Below are 16,547 nucleotides of genomic sequence, written 5' to 3' on the forward strand. Positions count from 1 at the left end.
GTATGATAGCATTTTTAAAAAAAAGAATCTTTGTAAGTATAGTCAGGGCCCGATGTGAAATCAGTTGGTTTGTCATCACCAGTGGTGGCAGGCCTACAGGGCAGCAGATTGCCAATTCAGGATCACTAAATGACAGTCTCAGAGAGGTCACAGTGAAGAATTGCGGTGAAAGTGAAACAACTGAGAGAGGCAGTAGAGGGTGCTCTTTCTTGTTTTGAGTTGACACACTGTCAGGGGAGAGAAGAGTGTGTTTTAACCTGTGGCTACCTGCTTTAACTGACTTGAAAATACTTGATGTTGGTACTGGGTAACAATAGCAAAGAATTTAATCTAATCCCTAGAATTGAAATCTATAATCTTGAAAAGTTTAAAATATCACCAAAAAGTATGTATGTTTAAAGAACGGATTTTTTTTTTTTAACATTATCATGTTTAAATGATGTCATTAACAATGATTTTGTTTTTAAACATCATTCTAGTATGAGGCAAGTATATAAGCTATATTACTTTCACCTTAGAATTTTAGCTTATGATGTGAAATGTCCTATTTTACACAATGGCGAGCACTGGGATGGATAAACGTTGAATTCTAATTTCTACTTAACCCATCAAAGTACTTTTTTCCCCTTTTAAATAATCCTCACAGTTTTCAATATTGGCCACAGTTTTGAGATTTGAAGATGACATTGCTTTTCCCTCCCTCACTATAGAAAACAGGCTGTAAACCCGAGAATGTGGACCTGTGTGGCGCTCAGATTGATTGGGCAAAAGACAAATCCAGCAGAAAGAATGTGCTTCAGGTAGGATGTTTTCTTGGTAGCATGATTAACTTGGCAGTCACTTCAATCGAGTAATCCTTGTGTGGCTGCAAGTTGCTTAGTACCTCAGATTTAGCTGAAGGGATATCATAATTTGAAAATGAAGAATAAAAGACAGCAAATAGCATTCATTGAGGGAAAATTATTGTTTCAAAGTACAAAAACCCTATTGCACTGTGCACATGACAGTTTCCTAACAAAAACCTGTTTTTTTCTAACATTAGACCATGTTGCTATCTTATACTTGGCTAGTATAATCCATTGATATTACAAAATGTCAGTGACAGGCCCAAATCAACTTCCTCTGCCCAGTAGAAAGGAAGGAGTTGTGATTTAAATCGCAGTGGTGGACTTACCACCCCATTTCCCACTCACTTTATATCCACTGCTATAATGCGTCTTGAATTTCCATGGGCGTTCAAGGCACAGACCTGAGTCAGACAGCAGCCTCATGAGTCCATGCAAATGGAAATCCTATGATGGACATAGGATGCCAAAGCAATTTAAAGGCATATTGGTCAGGTTGTGTTCCATGGCCAGTCCACTCATTAAAACCTAGTAAGCAAGAGAAAGGAGCACCAGAAAAGTTAAGTGTTCAAATTACTTTTGAAGGGCCAGGAAAATCCAAAATGCTCCTCAAGGGTCCATAAGATGGACTCCTGCCCACTCAGAGTCTCACCTCTCCCCACCCCCCTCCGACCCTCGAAGATCACACCTCCCATCCAGACTTACCTTTCTGCTAATTGGATCGATCTCCAAGCTCATCATAGTGTCTCATCCCACAGCTAGCAAGCAGCCATGCAACCTGGCAAAGCAGCATGAACGTTGATGAGGCCTGGCCCTCAAAACAGACCAGACGTCCCACCACAAGTATTGGACAGCCTCCCACCCTCTATATGTCTTTTTCTTTTCTATTCTTACCAGTGGACAATAAGTTGTTTTCTATCTGATTAATCATCCAACCATTTAACTTAATATCAACATTGCTAAAGAAAAATAAAGTATTTCAGTAAGAGTTCTGTGAATGCAATAAGGTTGTGATATTAGTAACGTGCTCATTAGCGCTTTCATTTGAATTTCCTTTGTCCATTTCAAAAGGTCAAACAAACAAAGATTTCAAATGTGGACCTTTTATTCAGACATTCTGACAAAGGGTCCACACTGTTCTAGGACAAGGTCTTAAATTGATAAAGCTGGCTGAAATAGCACATGCATGATCATACAAAGATGTAAAATATTGAGAAAAACTGGTGCAGCTCAAATAAAAGCCACCAGGAAGCCTCTGTAATGGTATAATTATTTCACAGTTTATAATTCTCTTCAATTGTCACTATCTTCCATCTTATACACATTACCCTCTTCAATTGGGTTAAATTACATTGTGTTTGAATTTCTTTCCAAGAAATCTGTTTCATGGTTATCCATTAACTACATCCTTCAGAAATCTTGAGAGATCTTTGGAGCTCAATGTGAAAGAGCTTTTCTTCTCCATCCAACTTCAATCACATTTACATGCAGCTTATTTATAAAACCACTCAGTACTTCATTTTGTAGATATATACATTATGCTAGTCTCTTCTGCCATCTCAAGTCTGAAGAGTTTAATAAAAACTACTTCTCTAAAATGCTTACACAAGTTCCTAGTCCAAATGTTGGTGACCGCACTGTTTATTTGCACTGCTGCCTGTGGCTAAGAACGCACATGTTCCAAGATTGCAGCCAATGATTATCTGACAAGGCTGGCTGTGAGAAGTTTATTTTATATTAAAACAGGTTGCATCAGCCTTGCTAAAGACAGACATTTTTTTTCCTTCAAATAACCCAGGTTTTCTAGCTAACTGACATGTTTAAAATACTTTGTGTTAGATGGTAGTTCAATGTTCGTTTTTGGTCTGAAATTTGAGGTGATGAGGATTGGAAAGGATTACTCCATAAGCCCAAATAATCCAAAGTGTCATCAACATAACAGTGTATGTAATGACTAAATAAAACCATCTTAAAGGTGGACAATAATGTCAATCAACAGCAGGGGGTTAAGTGCTTCAGAAAAAGTGCCATGGCCTGACATTCATTAGTCATGCATAATTTTGTGTGTGTGTGTGTGTGTGTGTGTGCCTGTAGATGCTTGCTTCTGATGTTCTGAAATTCTTGCACCATTTTTTACATTTAAATGGAGCTGTGATGTCATTTTTTTTTGAAGGTTGGGGGGGTGGTTAGGATAGGTTTTAAATTTAAAATTGTGCTGCATTTTCTTTACGTTGTAACATTTTTTTTTTCCATTACAAGCTGATGCAACACATCTTGGCTGTGCTGCCTGCACCAAAAAAAATAGAGGTTGTGAAAGCTATCATTTACAAAATGTTTCAAATGATGTTGTCAAGCCAGGCTTACTTTCAAATCAAGCGCTATTTTGCTGAAGGATGTCAATTTTCTTAATTCCATCTATGGGCTGATTGCCAGTGATTTAAGTTTCAGCGTGGGGGAAAAAAAAAAACTGCTGGAACAGTATATTTAAATTCCATTGTTTGGTAAAATTGTAGAACGAAGGAGTTGAACCAAATATTAATATTAGCTACGTTTCAAACTGTTTTCTTCTGGTGGCTTTCTTGAACACATTATTAATGTGCTGTTCAGTGAGCATCCGTATGGTTCTTATAATATGTTTACACTTGCTTAAAAATCATTTTGCAATCTGCAACATGTGCTTTGCACTGACAACTAACTTTAAAATGTGTTATTTTTGCTCATGCTTCACTTCAGATTATTTCTCTGTTTTTATTTAATGTAATCCTTATTGTGATTGTGCACCTCCCTATATTCTCCTTCCAAGGGGAAGCCATCCAAATGGTTCACAGTCTTCTCCATGCCTTTTGAAAGCTTTCCCTGCTTGTTTGACAGGAGTCATGCTTGATAAGAAACAATTCAGACAAAGGTGTCCTTTTATTTCCTTAAAGTGAGGCCATCAATCTTGGATCACATTTTATTTTTGGGTCGATTGATTATGTGTGTGCTAGCTGAATATTAGATAAGGTTTACATTGGAATACAGGATTTGGAGCCAACAGGGAGGTGTTCATGAAATTGAGCTTATATTTTTAGTGATGAAAACAAATGGCTTTTGGATTTTGTAAAATGTCACACATTTAGTTGCGTGGCATCAGAAAACATCTCGGAATGGTACATACTTTGGCGAGCATTTGTGGGAGAGGATTATGCTTTCTGTAGTTCAAATGAGGAGAAAGAAAAATCTTTTAAACTCCAGCAGAAAGGTGATTAAAATACAGACCCTTACACAGGTTTTGCATCCTTTCAATTTACAGATACTGTTTCTGACAGTACCATTGTTAACATAGATTTGTTTCTATAAACACTACATTAGACCAGTAAAGAAGGAAAAGGTAACTCTGTTTGATCTCTGTCCCTAATGGGGACACGTGTTTAAAATGTTTACATTTTCTTTTTGAAGAAGCTTTTGCATTTTGGTTAAATGGTGGGGAATAGTCCAGAACTCTCTTCCCCAAGGTAATGATTCTTCCTTTACACTCTTCTATTCAACAACTTTTGCACAGATGTAGGCTGGAAGCCGCAACACAATTGGACCTAAAATGTTTATATAAAGATACCAAATCTTTCAGCACTGTCAGGAAGATATATAGCCAGAATTTTTTCACCCGGAGGGTGGTGGGAATCTGGAACTCACTGCCTGAAAGGATGGTAGAGGCAGAAACCCTCATAACATTTAAGGAGTATTTGGATGTGCGCTTGCGATGCCATGGCATACAAGGCTATGGGCCTAGTGCTGGAAAATGGAATTAGAATAGTTAGGTACTTGCTTGACAGCGTAGACTTGATGGGCCAAAGGGCCTTTTTCTGTGCCGTAGACCTCTATGGGGAATGTTTTCCCCCCATCGAGGGGAAGTGCGGGAGCGGGCTCCAGTGGCCGGCCTTCTGATCGGCGCCCCCGGTCGGTTGGGAGGGCGCAATCATTTCACATGGGTGGGCCAATTAAGGCCCACCAGCGTGACATCCGCCAGGAAGCGCTTTGCGCTCCCTGTGCGGGCGAGGTGGGGATTCCCTCAGCTGGGAGTGTACTCTTTCGCGCATGTGCGTGATAGAGTGCACAGATCTCCCTGAAGCAAAGTGCTGCCTCAGGGAGATTGGCTCTGATCAAAAAGTTGACAGAAAGGTAATAAAAAAATTTCCCTGACATGTCCCCTCATGTGCACACGCGAAAGAGTGCAGGCCCCAACTCTCCCTCCTCCCCCACCCACACAGGTAGTGTTGAGTGCTACTGGCTGCGCGTTACGCTGGGAGGGCCTTAATTGGCCTGTCTGTGTAAAATGGCGGCGCATAGCGATCGGGGGTGGCAATTGGCTCCACGCCTGCTCCCACCCAGCCTGCCCACCATAGGAAAAGCTCTCCCCATGTTAAACTTGGGGGATGTTTAGAATGTAAGGTGTAAAAGGACATTTGCATTTTTAAATAAACCAGACTAGATCGTTTTCAAAGAAGGGGTGAAATGTATCACCTCGCCAGGTGAAGTTTAGAAACAGTTTATTTTTCCCAAAGATTACTGGTAAAACTTAGTGCTATGAGAGATTTTTATTATCAGAAAGATAGAGTCCAAAGACATAGTGAAACAATGGGAATTTGCATTCAAAGGGAAAAATATGTATAAAAGAGCAAAGGCTTTGTGTAAGGGTAGGCATTTTTAAGATCTAGCAAGTGTGAAAAGCCTTCAGCATCTATGCCTCAAGCTGCTGTTTTCAAAGAATTGAAGTTAAGAAAACTCACTTTGAATTTGACTTGTTCAGAGTATCGCGTTTCTTTGCCTGGCTCTTTTATGTTTCTTATTGTTGCTTTAGTGAAAGTGTAACTGGGAGTCAGATTAACTAGGATATTTAGAAGTTAACATAGTAGTAATTTGTAGATCTGTGTATGTATTTAAAATCATTTTTCTTATTAATAAATGTTTAATCTAGCTTTGTCAAAGCCTATAAGACTCGGTGGTCTTATTACTACCGAATTCAAGGCATGCATCTCAAAATTTATACAAATTTCAAAACAAGTTGTGGCAGTTGTTTGGAGTTTCCCTTTGGGATTTGAACAACTCAGCATTTACCATCGGCTGTGCCATAACAGGTACAAAGCTGTAAAGGGTTAATCAATCGCTAAATAAAATAGTAATAGTAATCCCTATGGGAATGGACAACAAAGGTTGGCCTAGCCAACGATGCCCACCTTTTGTGAAAGAATTTTTTTTTAAAAATTATCACCTCTCAACTCAATTGTTAATTTTTTCCAGCAATTCTTTATTTTAAATTGTGTGATTGTAATGAAGATTGAAGGGCTATATAGCTCTTGTGCAACATGCGCAGACAATTGTCTTTTGAAGAACTAAACTGTTATCTCAGATGATAATTCCAGATAGTCTCAGATTTAACAGTGCAAAGTGACATTTTGTTGTTACAGAAAGATCAATTAGAAATGGTAAGTAGTTTAGTTGATGTAATTTCAGAAATCTCATTAAGTCTCAACATGAAAAGTGGCGTAATCCAAGATTAAACAAGAATAACAATAAATATGACTGAGATTCCGATGAGTAGAATTATTGCTGAAACATTGCAACTGGCTGGCAGTGAAGATTAAATTATGCTATTTGTATGATTACAATATTTTAAATGGGGCAGTAGCTTTGAATAAGGACTATTCCATCTCCAAGCAATTAAAGTGTATATCTGTAATATGCACTTAAACCTCACCTGATCCATTTAAATATCCTGATGCACTGAAATAAGCAAAACGTCCAATTTTTGCCTTATTGCATTGAACCCGGTGTAGGGATGTTTCAAACACAGTTTGTCACTCCAAATGGTGGACATGCCAAGAAAACAAGCATATTCTTTGATTTTATTGAAACAAACTTCAATATAACATAAGTTATAAGCATTAAAGAGCTCCTGACCAAAGTGGTTACTTCATGTACTCTTGATTTCATACTTGGAATTACATAAAATTTGCTGCACAGAAACAGGCCGTTCAACAGCTGGTCTGTGCTCCCCATGAGCCTCCTGCACCCTACTTCATTTAACCCTAAACCTGCTGGGGGAACTTTAACCACAAAAAGAGGATAGGATTGGGTCAGGCACAGGGGGTGCGGGGGTTAAAGTCTTAAAAATCAGAAACCCAACATCAACCCAGCCAATTTTAGCTTTAATGGAGGTACAGATAGGTTAGCGGGCACTTTAATTATTATTCAGCTTTTGAATTTAACAGTGGTTTCCTCAGCCTCAAGAAATCCAACAGCCACATCAGGCGACGGCTGCCAAATTCAGGAGTTAAGTGTCTTTACACCTATCTACGGGATCTAGCATGCCTGCTTGTGCAACACCCGCAACTGGACAATCCTCATCCTCAACATTCCCCATGAGGGATCCCACCTCCCACACCCACCCCTAAAACTTCTAACCTCCCTGAACCAGGGCTCTAACCTCCCTTCTCCCACACCTCCAATCCCTGACCCCCCCAGAAGCCTCTGAGTCCCATCCCTCTCCCAGGCCTCCAATCCTACACTTAGACCTTTGGTTATCTCTCTTTCGCCTCCCTCCACCTCTGACTTTCCTCACTACCTTTGGAACCCAGAATCCTGCAAACGGTGGCCCCCACGGGATCAACCGACCCCACTATCCTCAGAAGTTAGCCCCCTTCCCCACAACAATGAACACCTCACTCAATCCCCACCCCTTTGATCCATGCATTTCAATCAAGCTGTCTTTTAGGCAGGCTACTGGTCACAAAGTCTAGGCCACAATGTCTACTTTTGATACAGGTCGGTTTGGGTGAGGGGACTAGGAAGGGGAGGTGATTACAGGTACAAGCCTGCTGAGATTTTCCCACTAAACTTTATTTTAACCTTACAAGCTACAACAAAAATAGTTTTCCAACAATTGATTTGAAGAAATATGGAACTATACTGCCTAATGAGAAAATCTCTCCAGTTCATGGTGTCCTTGGAATAAACTAAAAAATTGGACACAATTTCACGGCAGGAATATTGCTTCACAAATGGATTAAAGGTCTGCTGAGAAATTCAGTGAAATTGAAGAAACTGTCAAAGTCTTTTGTCTAAAGTTCTGACTACAACATCTGTGATGATTCCTGCACATCATATAGAATACTTCTTTGTCAAAATGTAATTAATGCAGTACCATAAAATACAATCCAGAAATGTAATTATAGAGCTTAAAGAGGAAGGAAAGTAGAAAGGGAGCTTGTTTTGTTCAGAAGAAAATATTAATCTTATGAGAAGTTTCTGTGGCATTCACTTTTCAAGTGTCAAATGTATTGCTAGTATGGGCGCTCTCGAGAATAGGTCAAATTCCCTGCAAAATTGTCATAATGAGATCAATTATGGGGAAGGCATGGCTAAAGGAGGCGTTGCTCGTAGAGCCACTCCAGGGTGTCCTAATGCAGTGAAACCATGTCCACTGGCTAATTCTGCAGATGCCCCAGTCCATAGTGCGGTTTCTCACTTCTGCAACCCATGGAGATGCCATTTAAAAGATGTGCCACCTGCTGTAGCCACTTCAGATGATTCTCTGCCACCAAAAGCAGCCTTGGCAGGGGTGAGATCTGAGTTGAAGATAAATGGCAGGCAGCGAGCGTATGTTCTAACATAAAAAGGAGAAATACTTTGAAGAGAAAACAGATTAACAAAATAACCTTAGGTGCAGGATTTTGCCCTTGGCAGGGGTGCTTGGCGGGGGCGGGCGGGGACGGTCAGGAAGATGCCCGCTGCCCGTGATTGGCTCTGCACCATGATTTCACGCTGGCGTGCCATTTAAGGCCCCCCTCCTGGGTGGATCGTGAGCGGCAGTGCTGAGCACTGCCTGTGTGGGCGGGGGGGGGGAGGGGGGGAGAGCCGGGCCTAGTGCGCAGTTCGCAGATGAGCGAGAAAGAGCACCTCAATCTCCCTGAGGCACGGAGCTGCCTTAGGGAGATTGGAGTGCTGTGTAAAAAAAAAAATGTAGAGAATAAAAATTTAATAAAACATGTTTTTAATTCAAAAATAAAGGTTTTATTTAATGTTTATTTGCTTTAGGAAACCTCACCCTGTTCGTGGATGAGATTTCCTAAAAAATGTAAAGGCCGCTTGGCCTTTTCGCCTGCCCGCCAGCCGTCAGGTTGGATGCGCAACATAAATTTGAATTTAATTAGATTGTTAATGTCCTTAATAGGCCTTTCAATTATCGGCGGGCGCGCAGCTGATGCTGGCACGCACCCACCGAACAAAATATCACAAGACTGCGCAATGACATTGGGACGCACATCCACATGCCGAATATAATATCCTGCTCTAGATTTCCAATGGAGGGTAGCCAGAATATTTGACATTCTCCACTGTAAATTTACATGTTCACTATTAATTTCAGTGCCGTAAATTGCATGATACAATGATAATGGGGTTGTTTAAGCAAAGAAAGCATTTATATCATGACCCTCGAGAGTGTCTAAAGAATTTCCTTATGCTGCCCCGGCCTAAGGATAGTGTTATAGTACATGAATTGAACGTATTTAAGTGTGGACTTTCTGATTGGGTGAAAGTGCAAAGTGGGGTGAAGATTCTTTATGTCAGATCACTGCTCTGTTGTGCCTTCTCTTTTTCCACCATCATATGAGTGTAGTAAGCACTGCCTAGTATCAGTACTTGCATACCCACATCTACAGATAGAGGCATGCATCTCTGGCTTTGCCATGCAGAGCCTCCTACTCCCAGAGGAAGTCAAAACAACAGATTGAATGGCACAAATGGGATATATAAATACCCGATCTACTGTAATACAGTACCTCTATAGGTCTTGTAACATAGTAGAAAGCACCTCTGCCTCTGAGTCAGAAGCTCTGGGTTCAAGTCTCACTCCAAGACTCGTTAGCCACAGAAGGAGTGTTCATGACCTGGTTCAAACAAGTCAATAACCAGCCTACTAATCCTTCCAACATTTCCCTGCTATTCCCCAAAGGGATAAAAGTGTGTGTGAAGGTCCGGAGCAAATCATTCTAAATCTCCTTTTTCCTTCAATCCCCTTTTTTTTTTCATCTTCTTGAGGCCCTTTGGTAACATCATCCAGAAACAAAGCATTGTTTTTCAAATATGCTGATGACACCCAACTCTACCTTACCACCACCTCACTTGACTCTTTCGCTGTTGCTAAATTACCAGATTACTTGTTTGATATCAAGCACTAGATCACAGAAATTTCTTAAAATTAAGCATTGCGAAGATGAAGCTATTGCCTTTGGTCCCCATCACAAAATCTGTTCTGCAGCTACTGACTCCTTTGCTCTTGCTGGAAACTGTCTGAGGCTGAACCAGGCTGTTCGCAATCTTGCTATCATATTTGACCCTGAGATGAGCTTCTGACCACATATCTAAACCATCACTAAGTCTGCCTGTTTCCACCTCTGTAATCTCAGCTGACCCTGCCCCTGCCTCAGCTCATCTGCTGCTGAAATTCTTATCCATGCCTTTGTTACCCCTAGGCTTGACCATTCCAATGCACTCCTGGATAGCCCCCCAAATTCTAAACTCCGTAACCTTGAGACCATCCAAACCTCTACTGAGCACATGCCAAGTCCCTTTCACCTATCGCTCTTGGGCTCGCTAACCTATGTTGGCTCCTGGTTAAGCCATTTTAAAATTCTATAATCAAACAAAAAGAAAACTGGTAGTGGCACTTGAGTAATTCATGGTTGAAAGAACTGAAAGACTGAGGTTGCAGTCTCCACAGTGTGTCAGCGTTGGGTACCACCTGGCTGCAGTGTTCCCTGTTTTCAAATTTCTCCGCAGCCTTGTTGCATCCTATCTCTTTAAACTCCTCCAGCCCCACAACCTGCGAAGATATCTGCTGTCATCTAATTTTTCCCTGATTTCAATCCCTCCACCATTGGTGTCAAGACCTCAAGCTCTGGAATTCCCTCCCTACACTTCTCTAGTTTTCCACTTCATTTTCATCCTTTAAGACACTCATTAAAACCTACAATTTTACAAAGCTTTTGGCCATCTCTCTTAATGTTGCCTTATGAGGCATGGGATCAAATTTTGCTTTATAATGCTCCTGTGAAGCACCTTGCGATGTTTCATTGCGATAAAGGCTTTATATAAATACAAGTAGTTGCTGTTATGGTTTCAGTGCTGCATCATGAAAGGAGACCTGGCAGGCTAATCACTTGGCACCATAGTCTTCACCGCATGCTACAATCCTAATCTATGAGGATGGTGCGAATGGTGCTTCAGAATGCCAAATATTGCCGCCATCTTCAGCTATCATATCCTGTGGCATCACCTCAACCTCAGTAGCCATAAGTGTTGAGCCTGCAAACTCATACCTGAACATTTTATCTGAAACTTATTAGATCTCACCACCTTCAGCCTTGGCTAAGGTTGCCAATGGATTTAAATGCTGAACCCTTACAAAACCTGTTAAAAATTCTGCTACTTCTCTTCAATTATATGTGCCCCTTCCAATTTCACCTACATGTAATTTTCCACTCTAGTGTACTCTCAATTCATGTTCAAATCTACACTGTAAATAATGCGTGATTACTATAATAAGATGGCCATGTAAATTGTATGCAATCACTACACTTCAATTCAGATAAGCTCTGTACCCATATCTCCATCCATTCTGCTATAAACTATACCCATATCAGGAAATCTACCCTGTAGTGCTTCAAATGACAATGCTTTGAAATTTTCTATTTTTCAACATTTGCACTGAAGCACATTTCAGTGTTTTAATTGACTTGCAAACAGATTTTCAACAAAAAGATTTAGTGGCTTTTCACTAAAAAGAGCAAACAAATCCAAACCTGAATCTAACTTTGATATTGAATCATTCAAACTTAAGTTGAGATTTAATCTACATAAATCTCTTTGAATCATCTGTTTCCTGTTATTCTGTTTTAATAACCTCTTTCGCTATAGTCTCCTGTCAAATAGAATTCACACATGGAGTACAGAACTAATGGTATTAAAATGGAAGTTCAGAATTATACAGCCAAATAATAAATTCCTTTTGAACTGCATAGAATGAAAAAAACTTGAATTTTAATAGACTACATTTGTCTGAGGAATACTGGATTTGTTTGAAAATGCAAAGAAAGCTTCCGAAATGAGATTTTTTTCTTAACTTCAACAAATACTGACATTTAGGAAAGTACTGGCATGTCATAATGTCAAAGCCCCAACGTCAGTAATTTCTCCCGATTAGGTTCTCTTGATCGTCTGATGAAAGAAAGAAAAGATTTAATATTTCATTCAAAGGAGAGCACCTTCAACACTGCAGCACTGTCGAAGGTGCATTTCCTCAGGATTGCATGTCTGAGTGTTAGGTTTGAATCCAATTCAGAATAATTGGACAATTCTTCTAATTTCCTTTGATTGAAACAGTTTCTTCTATGCCAAATAGTTTGGGCAGTCGTAGTACCTAATGGTTTGTCATCAGAACAAAACTGACCCTAATTTGATAACAATAGGCCTGGAAAATAGCAATCGCTTGCAGGGATGGAAGGTTTGAGAATTAGAAAGCATTCTGATAAGATAAGGTAGCTCTTCTTACTTTGAAGCTAAAGCACATTATTGGGTCAGAATACAGGGAAACTAGATATTGTAGCTGGTTATTCTTTGCCTGTATTTGGGAGCGCTTGTTTATTAACACTGAGTGCCTGGAAGTAATGTCCCTCTGCTATGAAGAATAACACAGTGGATAAAGACAACTGCCTATTTGCGACACTCTTAGAAATGCATCCCTGATGTGACAAAACAAGGACGCTATAGAATTTATCCAGTCTAGTGGTAACCTATCATGTAAAAGAATAATGGCCCAGATTTTACAATAGTAATGATGATGAAAATTGTCAGTGTTCACTGTCATTACTCTGATACTGATAGCAACTTCTGGAGTCAGCATATGCCCAGTTACTCACTGAAATTCAGAAGTTGCTGTCAGTGGTTCTATGCTTCTCCAGAGGGTGTGCTGTTGAGGTCCAACCAGACTGGATTCAAATGGAAATCTGACAAGAACTCACCGGTGCAATTGTCAGCGATTTTTCATGACCCATCCAACCTTACAATTGGCAGATGGGCCATTAGCCAGGCAGCCTTTACATTTTTGAGGAAATCTTATCCAAGGGCAGGATGAAATCTCTGCCAGGAAATAAAAAGGAATATCTGGGGACTGTATTTTTTTTAATAAGGGATGCTTTCAGGTGCGTGATTGTGCTGCATAGACATTTTTTGCAGCTTTCTTGAGCTTTCTTTTATTATTTGGAGGTCTGCAGCTCCCTGAGGCAGCTGTCTGCATTCAGGGAGCTCAGTGGAAGCGCTCACCCGCGCCCACGGTGACATTGTCTCCCGCTCTCTTCCGGCCCCCACCCTGGCAGCGCTGAGCTTTTCAGCGCGCGTTTCACACTGGCTGGCAGTTAAATGGCCAGCCAGTGTGAAATCGCGATTGGGGGCCGATCGCGGTCAGGGGCCCGTTTCCCAACCACTCCCGGGCCTGCCGATCGCACGCGCCCGACAAGGGAAAATTTCAGGCCATTCTCTAACACCTTGAGCACTGAATTGCTTGGGGTTCTATGTCACAATTGACCATAATGCCAAAGACCTCTATCATGTTACCTCCACTTACAACCATCACCGTGTAATCAACCCTCCCTGCCAGTATGTGTTTTATTTTCTTGAATTATTTTACTATTTAACATTGCTTAGAAAATCCCGGCAGTGAGTTAATGCAGCTAACTCAAAGGTTCAGGTAACAATCAAATACTACTGGAGCCACACTTGTAGCATATTTAATTTATCAAACAGCTCAAATTGAATTGGAATCTTCAACTCACTCTCAAATATTATTCTGTATATGTAATTGGCCAATAAGCTGTTTTTTGACCAATGAATGTATATTCTTTTCCACAAATTTGCCATTTTGAGGATTAAATGGGGTAAATTTCCATCTTCACCCCCAGGCAGTAATCTGGCAGAATGGTTTGCCCACCTTTTATAGAACCCATCTAATATTCATTTCATTGGCATGGAAAGGGTTTTATTTTTGCTGTTCAAAAGGAAGAGAGTTCTGGCACACTTGTGGCCTTGGACAGATTGGAGAAGGTCCTGTATATGGAATCCTATTTTCTACTTCTAATGCACAGTAAAAATTAATAGAAAAAAATGGAAAATGTATGTATCCCTGATTTAGCCACTCCAGAAACATTGAATATGATGAACAGCTTTAATCCGTTCTGCATATAAGTTCAGAACAGCACTGTCTGAAACAGATGGGTTAACAGTTATCATTTCCTTCCTTACCTTTCCCTTGAAGTCACATCAAGAGTTACTTGAAAAAAAATGCTATTTTTAAACATGTCTTGTCTGCTCATACTTGAAATTTAGAGGAAATGAAAAATAATAAAATGTATCATATCTCTGTGAAAGCAGCTGGTTTAAATTGTGATTTTCTGTCTAAGTTCCATTTCAATTTCAAACTTTTTTTTAAAAAAGACAATTGTCAAGTTGTTGCTTTGTTAGAAATTCAAAAGAAATGAATAAAACATAAATATTTCCATCACAAAGTGATTTCTTTGATGTTGCCACAACTTATATTCACTTGTAATACTTTTGTTCTCAAGCCACATTAAGGAGTGGTGTGAATGAACGATTCTCTATGGAAAACTGTAGAATATGGAATTTATTCCATGAGCGAGGAAGACCTTGATAACTTATGAGTGCCAAAGTCATAAATAAGTTATCCAGATCTTTCTTTCGACTACTCTAAATTCACTGCTCCATGATTCTCCTTTGAAATTTCTGTTTATACAAGTTGTAATATTTTTTCTGAAAATACTCATTTACCTAATTATGATGAGGACAGTTATAAACATGAAGGGTATTTTAAAGACGCTCCGATTTTAGCTGAACTGCCTCTCATTTCCTTCCTATAGGTTTGTGACTGTAATCTAGAAAATTTTCTTTCAGGGGTGAGAATTGATATTTGTGCAGCAATTTCAGTCTAAAAAGGAATGTATTTCAGCACCGAGTCATTGAGCTAAGGTTTTGGCTCTGTGACTCCACATGAAGGAAAACTAGTTATACCTTCTCCAAACGTGAAAGTTGTCATCTGTGCTGAATTAAATTATTACATTCCCACTTCAATTCCAAACATTTGCTGGATTTTTTTTAAAGTATATATATATATATTTTTTTTAGTTCTTCTATTGTTTCAGGTTACTGAGCTAAGACTTATTTGAGAAGTGTAATAATGTGTTAATTTTTAAGCAGCATCTGTGTGGAGAGAAATGTTTCAGGCTGATGACATTTACAGACTTACAGAACATACTTTCCAGTTTTTGATGTAAGGTCAGCGACCTGAAACACTAACTCTGTTTCTCTCCACAGATGCTGCCTGACCTGTTGAGTATTTCCAGCGTATTCTGTTTTTCACCGGGGATTCCCATTGTTTTGCTTTTGTTGACATTAAAGCCAAGATAACCTGCGTGAATTAGCTTCTTTTTATTATTTTCAGAATTATAACAAATGCAATATGAGTTACATTGATCATTATTAAGCAGTAGTGCAAAAAAGTTTTTAATAGTTCGGACATAAGATTTTTTAAAAACTTGGAAAATTTTAATTTTTAAATCACTTTAGGAAGCAAGAAACTGAAAGAATAAGAGATTGGTGCTGGAGTTCATCAATCCTCAGTTTGCCATTATTGGAAAGCAGCTAAATCCCCTTACTGGATAGTGAATGGAGTTTACCAATCGTGCATTTGAGATAACAAAGGTTTATCATGTACTCTTAGAGCCTATGAGTAGTATAAACAGCTGAAAACGAAGGGCTGATCATTCTCTTGTCCTGCAGACTTGTGGACTGTACACGGTGGAAATGTGTTGAGGTGAAACCTCATTAATATTAATTCATGGAGGCCAACACATTAAACTTCTTATTAAGAGTTAGTCATATTGATTTTTCAACTCTTCTACTGACTGTTATGGAGATTTAGCCACAGAATATGCTTATCATAATAACATTTATTCAATTAATTTTATTTCAAATTATGTCCTGCACTTTATCAAAATTGTATCATCTGGGGCTTAATCAGTTGTAATAGATGTGGGTGGAAAAAATAGTTGGCTCAAACTTCAGTGATAAATATTCATGAATTCTTGCCCACAAATTCCACAAAGTTTATAGGAACTTTTTCACAGATTTCCAGTAAAAGAATAAAATGAGAAAATTATGCTCACTGTTCTTTGGAAAGGGAAGGAGAAAGGCGGTGGGGGGTGGGGGTCGGGGGGGACATGTCCTCTGCTTTCTAAATACAAGTGAGAAAAATGGGAACAGGAGGACAAGCTTGATTTTAGTTGGGGAGGGGAGGCAGTGTGAGTGAGGTAGTGGGAATAAAGGACGTATCCACTTTTTCCTTTGTCCCTATCTGGCCGACTATGGCTTTAAATTGTAGGCGTCAAGGCCAATTCATTCCAAAATGATACTCTTTAAAGATACATATCAGCCTCTGATATAATCATCTGCTATTTTAAACTGAGGGCTGAGCAGTTTGAACGCTATGTGCTCATACCTTTGTTAACGGAATATAACTGAGGCTCTACCAGCCTACAGCAAACCTTTATGTTCAAGCTTGGCTGTTCTAAGTTCAGGCTTCATGATTTGAGTTGT

The 16,547-nt window shown here is 39.6% G+C and overlaps 1 protein-coding gene across 1 annotated transcript in view; it reads left to right on the forward strand.

Moving 5' to 3' along the window:
• arhgap15 (Rho GTPase activating protein 15) overlaps positions 1–16,547 on the forward strand; it is a 776,478-nt gene that overhangs the window by 206,517 nt on the left and 553,414 nt on the right. The window contains exon 7 of the mRNA XM_078552497.1: positions 711–800. Within this exon, the coding sequence (XP_078408623.1) occupies positions 711–800 (90 nt within the window). The remainder of the gene's footprint in view (positions 1–710; positions 801–16,547) is intronic.

This window comes from Cetorhinus maximus, chromosome 11, assembly GCF_964194155.1.
Source record: "Cetorhinus maximus chromosome 11, sCetMax3.hap1.1, whole genome shotgun sequence".
NCBI classification, from domain to species: Eukaryota; Metazoa; Chordata; class Chondrichthyes; order Lamniformes; family Cetorhinidae; genus Cetorhinus; species Cetorhinus maximus.